The sequence below is a fragment of the Pteropus vampyrus genome, unplaced genomic scaffold, assembly GCF_000151845.1.
Source record: "Pteropus vampyrus isolate Shadow unplaced genomic scaffold, Pvam_2.0 Scaffold11, whole genome shotgun sequence".
Classification (NCBI taxonomy): domain Eukaryota; kingdom Metazoa; phylum Chordata; class Mammalia; order Chiroptera; family Pteropodidae; genus Pteropus; species Pteropus vampyrus.
Genome location: NW_011888792.1, coordinates 14,770,098 through 14,782,285, shown reverse-complemented (window position 1 = coordinate 14,782,285; position 12,188 = coordinate 14,770,098). Strand labels below are relative to the sequence as shown.

Sequence of the window (12,188 nt, the reverse complement as noted above, 5' to 3'; positions counted from 1 at the left end):
TGTAACACTGGCTACAGTCAAGAAAAATTTCCTAACTTATTTTGAACAAAGCTGTCCAACTAGTGCCCTTGATGAATTTTGACACCTTTATCTATGACCTTTGCCAACTATTACACTGTAATTTTTATTCCATCTGAAATAACTTTACCCAAAGGGAGGGAAATAAATAGAATAGTCAACTGGTATTATGTGACAATTAGGTAGTAAGTTAATGCCCCATGCCAGCTTTTAATCATTCCTCTCTCAGTCAGTATAATCAAAGTTATTTAGTATTGCTGATACCTCTTTAACGTAATAACTCAAATACCAGGTCCTAGAATGGATCAAGAATTGACTGTTCTCATCAACATTGAGCTCAGTGTTTGTAATAGGAATCTCTGAAAACATAACAAAAGCTCTTTTAGAAAACTCAAAGATTTTTGTTTTTCTGTAAACTAATTGTTTTAAAATATATGTTCACCTAATGCCCACAGGTGGATGATACAGTATTTGTCATAAAAATTGTTTAAAAACTCTGTTATATTGAGAAGTATTTTCATTTTACATTGAAACAACCTCAGTGTTCAAAACTAATCAAAGAAATGCTTGGAATGCACAGCCAATATAAAGAATGGTTGTTTGGAAACTTGTTCAGAATACATTGTAATGTAAAAAAATGTATTATATGACAGTGTCTGTCAATCTATATGTACATATGGAAAGTAAATAAGGATATACAATAAGGCCTTTAAAGAGGTACTTTTGGTGTTGGTCTAATTTGCTTCAAATTTATCTATCCTTTGTGTATGACATAGAATTTAAGGTAGAAATTAGTATGCACTTTGTTCTAGGCACTGTGATATTTACTTTACAAAAAATATCACATTTGATCTTATATCAAGCTGAGAATATACAGTCTTCTGGTATATTCTCAGCTTGATATAAGATATCTATGAAACACCTACAGATAACATCATATTTACTTGTTAATGCTGTATTCTTTCTCCCTAAGAACAGGAAGACATGAATTCACTCTCACTAATTAAATTCAATATTTCATGGGCTGTCTTAGTGCAATAAGGCTGGAAAGAGAAAAAATAATCATGCATATTTAAAGAAAGAAAAATTATTCTCAGATATAATTATAAACACAGAAAATCCTAAGGATTATAGAGAAGAATAAAAACTAGCAGAACTAATAATTGTGTTTACCAAAGTCATAAGATTCAAGGTAAATATCAAACATATTTCTATTTACTAGGATTGAATGATGTGAAATATAAATTTTAAATATCATTTATTATAGAACTCTAAAATATGTAATAGAGATGAATTTAATGAAATATGTTTAAAATCTATACCCTGAAAACTAAAAATTATTAATAAGAGGAAGTGAAGGCCTAAATAAATAAAAAGATGTACCACGTTCATTAATCTAAAGACTCAGTTTTGTAAAGCCATCAATTTTCTGCAAAACCATCTCTAGATTTCAAGCAATGAAAATAAAAATCCATCAAGGTTTTTTGTAGAAATTGACAAGCAGGTTTAAAAATTTATGTGGAAATGCAAGAGATCTGAATAGCCAAAATCATTTTAAGAACAAAGTTTGAGGACTTATCCTACCTGATTTCAAGATATGTTAGAAAATGACAAAATAAAGACAGCATAATATTGGTGTACAAATAGGCACATATATGAAACAAAACACTCTAACAGCGCAATCTGACTGATATGGTGAATTGAATTGCAATAAAGGTGCCAAGTATTTCAGTGGTAATTGTGTAGTCTTTACAACAAATTATGCTATAATAATAGTCATATGGAAAAAAACAAAATGAGCACAGACCCCTAACTTATATCATATGCAATGAGTACAGACCCATACCTTATACCATATGCAAAAATTTACTGAAATGGATCATTGATTAAATGTAAAAGCTAATATTATAAAACTTCTAGAAGTAAACAGGGGAAAATCTTTGTGACCTCGGGGAAGGCATATAGTTCTTATATAGAAAAACAAAAAATGAGAACCACAATAAATAAGATTTAGTAAAAATTAATAACCTCTACTCTTGTAAAGACACTATTAAAAAATGAAAAGGTAAGCCACAGACTAGAAGAAAATATATATGTCTGACAAAAGACTTGTATTTAAAATATACAAAGAACAACTCAATATTAATAAGAAAATCTCAATTTAAAAAATCAACAAAATATTTAAAGAGTCTTCTTCACAAAAGAACCTAAATAAATGACCAAAAAATACATGAAAAGATGCTCAATATCATTAGTTATGAGGAAAATGCAAATTCAAAATCTTAATGAGATACCAATACATACCCATTGGAATACATTTTAAATTGTAAGTATCGAGTAAGTATTGACAATCATAAGTATTGACTTTAATGTGGAGAGTGTGGAATGCTCTTATATTGATGGCAGGAATACAGATTGGTACAGGATTTTGTAAAGTCTGGCAGTAAAGAAACCAGTTTAAGTCTAAACCAGAGTTTCCAAATTCATTTGGCATCTAGATCTAGATTAGTTTTACAACCAGCAACTAATTTATTGGTCCACATTACAAAATGTTGGAAGAGCTTGTTTGTAGTGTTAAAGTTTTATTCCAGTTTTTCTAACAGCAAATTGCATAATGTTGTATCTATTTGTCGAATATATTTTGTCTCCAAAACAAACGATATCAATTGATATCAAGGCAATGGTGAATATAATACATAAAGGTATAAACTATAAATTAAGCTACCTGATTCCTAACTTTGTCTTTGTGTCCCTGAAAAAGTAATGCAAACAATCAGTGCTTCTTGTCTTTTACAATGTAGAGTCATTTCAAATAAAATTGTTAAAAGCTCTATGGTAATATTTTTGGAATCATTTTTTTTTAGTAGTGGACATACAATGTCAACTTAATAAATACTTTTTCAATATTTCACTGAGGACAGAAAGATCTGAATTAAGTGAGAGAGAACAAGATCGGCTCCATAAAAAAAAAAAAAATTATCTCTTCAGATTTGTTGGGTGGATTATAAGAATCCGTTAGTTTCCTATGGTACAGAATTACTACAAAATTCAATAAGTCCTGGAAAGCAGTAGAAACAGGAAGAAAGTGTAGGAAGTTAATTCCACATGTGTGTCTCCCCACTGGTAAGCTGAAGCAGGGTGTAAGGATCAGGGCAAGGGATCTTTACAGCTGATAATGAGCAAAGTCCTCATTAAATTGTGGTGGAAGGCCACCCACAGATCATCATTCTGCCTCAATTTATGCACAGATGTTTGTTTTAGAAATTTTTAAAAGTTTAGTTTTAAACAAAAAGAGACATGAAGCTATGGTTGGAAAAGACAGAAAATGTTTCTCTTATCTAGCCTGTAATCTTAATAATTCCCCATATTTTCAGAGCCAAGAATTCTTACCTCTCCCTACAGTCCATTTACAAAGCAGCATTCAATAAATAAATCACAAAAATCCTTAAATAAAATAGTTAAATATATCATTTAATAATGTAGCTATAGAAAAACACACAAATTTAGTCTTGTTTTGCTTTGTATAGATTATAAAGTAAGTTACTTCTCCTTAGATGAAATAAAAATTCAATGTCATATAATACCTAACTATAGTGAATTTTATTCTGTGAAAAAAAAATAGAAATTCATTATTTTATATTTTGTTCTAAAATGAAATTTAGCCTTAAAAATATTTTTGATACCTTAAAGTAGCATGCTATTATATATTAAGCATTGAACTCGTACAACTAAATGTACAAAAAAGTTAAAATTAGCACAATCAAGCACCTCTTTAGGAAAAAAAGAAGTCATTACTGAGATGACACATTTAACAATGACAAAATAAGCAAAACAAAGTTTCTTTGGCATATGTTTACAATTGCTCTGGCATATGCTTACAATTTCTTCTCTGGATAATTTGTAGTCTATTTCATACTATTGCCACAAAAAGGCAAGTTCAGTAGGAATCATTATGCATACCATATTAAAATTTGTATTTCCAAATAAAAATACCTTTTTGACAGAAAATTAGGAAAATATTAAAATAGGTGGTCCTGTTGGAAAGATGAGGATCTACATTGATAATTAATCTTGGAGATGTCCAACTTCTATATAAGCTATCAGCCGACAACAGGTATTTTTTAAGGAGGCAATTTTTCTCCAAAATATCAACAGAATATATGCTTCTTTTCAGCATTTTCTTATAATCAATTTGTCATTAATTTAGTACATATCTAGAGAGAGCAGGGAGGAAATTGATGAAAAAAATGACTGACTGTTGTGCACGCCAGCTTATCTGTAATTCGTAATGTCCAGCAGAACCCGGGAGCCTGTATAGAAGGTGGAGATAGAATAAGAAATCTCTAGCCAATGAGAATGCGTCATTTATACAGCTAAATAGTCAGTATCCAATCACAAATTACTATAAGTAGACTTCTGTCAAAACCATTGCAGCCTTAAATTTCCCTTAAAATCCAACTTGGTAGTTTCCCTTCAAATATAAGACTAAGTGTTCGGATAAGTGGAAAAGTGTCTTGAAGGTAAAAAAGTGATCTCCATTGATTTATGTGAAAATTTCTTGGGAAAGGATCTGCATTTTTAGTGGCTGAAACAACAAACTGGAAAACTGTGAGAATAAATTGGGGCTTGTGTGACCTTTTATCATAACTAGCATTTTGTGATTATTTGCCATTCTTACAAACTGAGTTCAGTTTAAAGACTACGATATAAAAAACTAAATCTCTGGGAATGGGTATATTTTAAAGAAACTAATTTATTTTTCTCTACCAAAAATTTAAATTACCTTACATGTTCTTTGGTATTACGTATCTATGTTCCCTTTCCCCTCTCTGTCCCTTAATTTCCCTAACTACTTTGACCATGGCAACTTATTGCTCATTTGTGTCTCTTGATATTTCTTTCCACTGTATTTTCCCATTATATTGTCCCTCATGTGGCTTCATGCAAATACAAGAAAGTTTACATGTTAACATTTTTTATTGAGACAGTATATTTAGTCCACAAACGTTAACTTTAAAATTTAATATGAAAATAGTCTCTCTGTATTGTGCATTTAACTCAGCAATCAATACTCTTCACATTAAAACAATCCATTAAGGAAAAAAAATGCTTGAACAAGTTAATCCATACTTACATAATTATTTTTCAACAAAGTCACAAAAGCAATTTAATTGAGAAAAATTTCTTTTTAATAAATGGTACTGGAACAATTGGATATAGGGAAAGAATGAAAATTAACCCATAACAAACCTCACACCATACATAAATATTAATGATCCATATTGGGCCATTGACCTAAGCATAAAAACTAAATTTGCAAAGCTTTTAGAAGAAAATTTTCATCACCTAAAATGTTAATGAACATTTTAAAAGAAAATGTTCATTAAGCAGAAATATCTTACACAAAAAGCAATAATCATAATTTTTTTTTAAATTTAAAACTTCTGCTCATCAAAAGACACTATTGAGAACATAAATAGACTAGCTTCAGGTTGGAAGAAAATATTAATAAACATATTTCATAAAGGATTTATACCAAGAACATATAAGGAACTCTCACAATTCAGTAATAAGACAATTCAATAACAACAAGCAGAAGACTTAAACCATATGACATTGAGAAACCACTGTACATACACTACAGTGTATAAAATTAAAAGACTGACAACATCAAATGTGGAGGCTATAGAGCAATTGGAACTCGTATATTTTTGGTGGAAGTGTAGATGGTACAACCACTTTGGAAAAAGTTTTAGCAATTACTTAACAAATTTAATGATCTAGCACTTCTGCTTCCAGGTATTTTACTATAAACAAAAACATATATTTACAAATGACTTGTACAATAAAAAAAATTTAAGATACATCCCTGCCTGCAAGGATGATTAATTCTATAAATTTAGTCATTTATTAATTTGACAAATACTGAGAGCTTCCTATGGTAATATGACTGCTGGCAAAAATGAAAAAAAAACAGAAGTCAGGGTCTTATAGATCAGGGAACTTAAAATCTAATTATGAACAAGGGTTTTCACATGTGAAAATCTTAACACCATAATGCTGCATGTGATCCAGTAACAAAAAAATGATTCAGTAAAAACAAAATGCAAAGAATCAGAACGATTATCTAGGATATTTCTGAGGGTATAACTGACCTGCTGGATTTATTCCCCTTCTCCCCTCTTCACGCACAGAAACTTCAAGCAGTAATCTTTAAGAACACCTCATTTTTATTTAAAACCACAGATATTTTAAGGTTGGAAGGTCCTCAAAAATCATCTGGACTTGCCCCTACTCCCATGTTCTTTTTACAGATAGGAAAATGAAGCTTCAGAGGGATCACACATTTTGAACGACATTTTATATCCCTTTTGCAGTTTGACAATAACATTGATAGGAGAGTTTAGACAAAATGTAATAGATCGCTAATATTTTTTTTCCTAATATGCACATAGAAGGGAAGTCTGGAAGAAAAATAGGTTGTAAATGGGGAAGTTGATAACAAATTTGGTTTGGAATAGGTTAGCTTTGAGGTACCTTGATGCCATCCAGGAGAAGTCATCACACTAGCAGGCAGATTCAGTTCGGAATGGCAGCATGCTTACCAAGTACTTTTGTGTTAGACACTGTCTAAGCACTTTATAAGACACTGTCTCATTTAACCCTCTCAACAGCATTGTGTGGTAAATATTATTATTCTCATTGCCCATAAGGAAAATGAGGCTCAGAGAACTGAATTTGCTTTTATTCTCAGAGATGTTGAGTGATGGAGTCAGAATTTGAACTCATTTTTTTCTTACTCTAGTTCGCCACTATTCTTTCTATAAATTTTTAACTTCCAGTTAGGGTTGGCATCCCCTAATGCAATATAATAAAATTTCTAATTAAAAAATATAGACATGGGAGAAGATTTTAAAAAGCATAATATCATAATAATACAATATTTCAAAAATATACATATAATTTCTATCATAAAGGGTAACACACTGAAATAAAAGTTGTAATTGTCCATTCACCATTTTATTATGCCAACAGAGAGTAGCTAGAATGTACATTTGTCTGACTCCTGATTAAGAAATCAGAAAACAAGCTGGAGTGCTCTAATGACGTCAAGTGGCCACTTTCCAGCCCGTGGCAGAGTCGGACTGAAGCTGTAAAAGTCGGGGCTCCATGGGGGCCACTGGCGACGCCGAGCAGCTGTGGGGACCTGGTGAAGCAGAATGGGGTAGCCCCGAACTCGGAGACGCGGGCGCAGCGGGGCAGCTGGTTCTCACGAAACCTTGGAACATAACGGTAAAGCCGCGGCAGTTGCAGCGAAGGGGCCGCCGCTTGCAGATGACAAGTTTCACATATCCTTCCATCTCCATGGACTTCCTTCGAGCTGTCCTGCAGCCTGGCATCAATGAAGAGATCCAGACTGTCTTCAACAAGTACATGAAGTTCTTCCAGAAGGCAGCACTGAATGTGCAAGACAACGTTGGGGAAGAGGCGGATGTAGAGCAGCTGATCCAGGAGGCCTGTGGGAGCTGCCTGGAGCAGGCTAAACTACTGTTTTCAGATGGAGAAACAATTATACCCAGATTGACCCATGAGCTTCCAGGCATAACGTGTGGTGGACAGGCAGAGGAAGAATATGCCCATCGAGGAAGCCCCATTCCCCAAAAGAGGAAGGGACGGCCTCCTGGACACATCCTGTTAAATGACTGGGCAGCCACTGGCATGGTATGGAAACCAAAATCCTGTGAACCAATTCGTGGAGAAGGCCCCAAATGGGCCTCGTGTTGTAAATATTATTCATTCATCTCAGCTGAATGAATCTACCACTTTTGTTTTGGGATCTCGAGCCAACAAGGCCCTGGGGATGGGGGGGCACCAGAGGGGAATCTACGTTCAGCACCCACACCTCTTTAAGTATGCAGCTGACCCCCTGGACAAACACGGGCTGGCTGAGCAGCATCATACGCAGCCAACGGGGGAAGATGACCTACCTCCTCATCGAGGAGGACATCTGGGACCTCGCTGCCAGTGATGACTACAGAGGATTCCCGAACCTGAAGTAGAAGAACTGAAATCCTTTGTCCTACCCTCCTGTATGGTTGAGAAGATGAGAAAGTACATAGAGATACAACAGACAGAGACTGTGCATCACACCTTCACAGACCTGAGCCAGGTTTCTTGGCTACACTTGACAGCCGTCCTCCAAGGCTCTCTTACCCAGATGGCTGAGACCACTGCTAGGACTGCTTCTAGATGAATCTCAGCAGCATTAAGCTGTGCCTAGGCTAGTTTGTAGTGATTTACTGGAGATCACCCCCAGACTGGCATGTGGTTCTATATTTGTAAAGTTATTGGGATAAGAAGCAATTAAACAGTTTGTAATAAACACAGGAAAAAAAAAAATCTGAAAACTCGGCAGAAAATACTATCTCTGTATGGCTGCCACTGGGTACATCAAAGAGCCCATATGTTAACCTGTACCTGTACTGATTTAGAAATTGCAACTTTCAGGTGATAAAAAGAAAGAAATGGGGGGGGGGGGAAACTATGTAGAAAAAGGATGCCTAAAGAGGCACATTTTATACTGAAATGTGTGGTACTAAAGTACTATAAATAGGACTGACACAGAGAGAGATTTGCTAGAGTGCATAATCAGGATAGAGTTGTCATAAATCATTTTTTGAATAAGACAGGAAATATATATATGTACATGCATATACATACACATGAGAATTATGTTCATGTACTCCATATAATTTGAATATCAAAGAGCCAAACAACATAGTCCTACGTTTTTACCTCAGGCCAGGTAGGCCATAGCAGATAAAAGCCCACATCTGAAAATAAAACTAAGAGCTGTGCCTACATTTAAGCTATTCAACTGTAGAAATTAAAAGGGATTTCACCAGTATTAAGACAGAAAGAGAGGGAAAATGTCAATTCACAAACCATCATGTGCTGCATACTCAGGATAGAATTCTCTTATAGCTGTAAAGAAAAACTGTATGAGATGCCAGAAAATATTATTATAGACGAAGGGAGTTTATAAGAGAACCGTAAAAAGATCTAAAAAGTTTTGAGAGAGTTTTGGTCAAGATGATGGAATGGGTAAATTCTGTGCTTGCCTCCTCTGACAACCACATCAAAATTACAATTAAACTACAGAACAATCATCACTGGGAATCACTTGAAGTCTAGCTGAAATAGGTCATATAACTAAGAAGCCATATAGATATACAGAAGCCATCTCCAAACTTGTAGGAGGGGCAGAGACACAGAACAAGGTGGTCCCACACCCATGTGTGGCAATTAAAAGTCAAGAGAGATATCATGGTGGCTGAGGTCCCCATTGAGGAGCAAGGGGTTGCAGTCACACACCAGGCTCCCCAACCCAAGGCTCCAGTGCCAGGGAGAGAATTCTCCAAAACTGGCTGTGAAAACCAGTGGAGATGGTGGCTGAGTGAGATGCAGGGCTGCTGGAGACCCAGGTGTTCCAATGAAAAGGCCCATGCACAAACTTACTTGCTGATAGACTCACTCTCTCTGAGCTCCAATGTTGGGGCAACAGCTCAAAAGGTGTCAGGGACATACTGGGAGGAAATGAATTGTCTGACTTCAGGGTAAGGGCTGGAGGGGCAGCTTTTTCCTAGACAGAAGTGCTGGCAGAAGCCATTGTTTCTTTGTTAAGCCCTCCCCTCTAACCCAGTGTGCAGAGGCAAGCAGATGCCATATCTAAGTCTCTATCAACCTGGCTAAAACCATTTGTTCCACCCTGGTGATTCCCTGAGACCCCTGTCAACTCAACTTGCGGGCCCACCCAAGCCACTCCAGTGGCTTTTCCATACAAATGGCTTGTGAACTTTCCTAAAATCCATAAAGGTTCTCAAACCCCAAACATGTAGCATTTGGCCTTCGTATGCCCTGTACATCTTGTTAAGCAGCACCAAGCCTGGCACTAGTGGCAGTCAGCCTCAGTTTACAGCTTAGCCTCTTCCAGTCACCTCCAAGCCCAACACAAGTGGCAGCCATCTGCAGATAAATTTGCAGTTCATACAAAGTGGCTCCAAGAAGGTCACAGGCAGCAGCTGAACTTGACCTGCACCAGAGCCCTCCCCAAAAGGCCCCAGAACTAACATATTTGGTGGCCAGCATCAGTACTCAGTATTCAGTACTCAGTACTCAGTACTCAGACCACATCAGAGTAACATACATTTATCTCCACAAAAGAAACACCCAAAAGGCAGACTGCAGGCACCAGAGTCCTGAAAAGGTGAATCTTGCTCCCTAGAGTTAGCTCCCTCACAACATCTCCTACACTATAGCCATGGCCGATCCTCACAACCAATCAGCATGAGGCTCAATCCTTCTTACTGATGTGCAATCAGCAACCAAGGCTCAATTACAGCAGGAGGGCACTTACAACCCACAAAAGAGACACACCTGGAGCACCTGGCTCAGGTGGTCAGGGAGACTGTGCCACTGGGCCCCACAATACACCAACTACATAACGCCACTCTACTAAGACCAAAAGACATAGCAGCTCTACCTAATACATAAAAACAAACACAGGAAGGTGGTCAATATGGAAAGACAAAGCTCCGGAAAAAGAACTAAACAAAATAGCGACAAGCAATCTGCCAAATGCAGAGTTCAAAATACTGTTTGTAAGGATGCTTGATGATCTCAGTGAGAACTTCAACAAAGAGATAGAAACATTAAAATGGAGATAGAAAACATAAAAAAAGAATCAGTCAAAAATGAAGAATACAATAACTGAAATAAAGAATACATTATAGGGAATCAATAGTGGATAGATGAAGCAGGGGATAGAATTAGTGATTTAGAAGATAAGGTAGCAGAAAACATCCAAAGAGAACAGCAACAAGAAAAAAAAGGAATCCCCCCCAAAATGATAATAGCTTAAGGGACAATATCAAGCTTATCAACATTTGCATCATAAGGGTACCAGAAAAAAAAAGAGAGAAAGCAAGAAATTAAAATCCTATTTCAAGAAATAATGACGAAAAACTTCCCTAACCTGGCAAAGAAAATAGACATACAAGCCAGAAAGCACAGAGAGTCCCAAACAAGATAAACCCAAAGAAGCCCACACCAAGACGCATCATAATTAAAATGTCAAAGTCAAAGAGAGTATCTTAAAAGCAGTAAGAGAAAAAGCAAGTAGCTACCTACAAGGGAACTCCCATAAGACTATCAGCTGATTTCTCAACAGAAACTTTGCAGACCAGAAGGGATTGGTATAAATATTCAAAGTGATGAAAAGCAAGGACCTACAGCCAATATTATTCTACCCAACAAAGCTATTATTTAGAACTAAAGGACAGAAAAAGAGCTTCCCAGACAAGAAAAAGTTAAAGGAGTTCATCACCACCAAACCAGCATTATGAGAAATGTTAGAGGAACTTCTTCAAGAAGAAGAAAAAAACGTTTAAAAATATGAATAATAAAATAGCAATAACTACCTACTTATCAACAGTTACTTCGAATATAAATAGATTAAATGCTCCAATCAAAAGACAAGGTGGCTGAATGCATAAAAAAAAGGCCCTTACATATGCTGCCTACAAGATACTTACATCAAAGTGAAAGCCACATAAAGACTGAAAGTGAAGGAATGGAAAAAGATATTTCGTGAAAGTGAAAATGGAAAAAAAAAGCTTGGGTAGCAATACTTACATCAGACAAAATAGGCTTTAAAACAAAGACTATAATTAGAGACAAGGAAAAACCCAGCAATTTCATTTCTGCATATTTATCCAAAGATAGCCATGTGCATCCATATGTTCATCGTAGTATTATTTATAATAACCAAGATATAGAAGCAACCTGGGTGTCCATCAATGGATAAAAATGAGGTGAAACATATATACAATGGAATACTATTCAGCCATAAAAAAGAATGAAATCTTGCCATCTGCAACAACATGGATGGACCTAGAAGGTATTGTGCTAAGTGGAATAAGTCAGAGAAAGACAAATGTCTTATGATTTAACTTATATGTGGAAACTAGAGAACGGGATACACAAACAAAGAAAATAAAAAGAAGCTCACAGAGTGCATTTTGATTGTGGCTACATGGGGAGTGTTGAAAGAATAGGTGAAGCGGGGAGGTGATTAAGAGGTACAAATGGGTGGTGACAAAATAGTCATG

The 12,188-nt window shown here is 35.7% G+C and overlaps 1 protein-coding gene across 1 annotated transcript; it reads left to right on the top strand.

Annotated features, from left to right (window-relative positions):
* The first annotated feature begins 7,188 nt into the window (after window positions 1–7,188).
* LOC105304822 (deoxynucleotidyltransferase terminal-interacting protein 1-like) lies at window positions 7,189–8,272 on the top strand. Its single transcript, XM_011379115.1, is given in 4 exon segments — window positions 7,189–7,791; window positions 7,826–7,989; window positions 7,991–8,073; window positions 8,076–8,272. Coding segments are annotated over 4 exon segments (1,047 nt in total).
* Window positions 8,273–12,188: the final 3,916 nt, after the last annotated feature.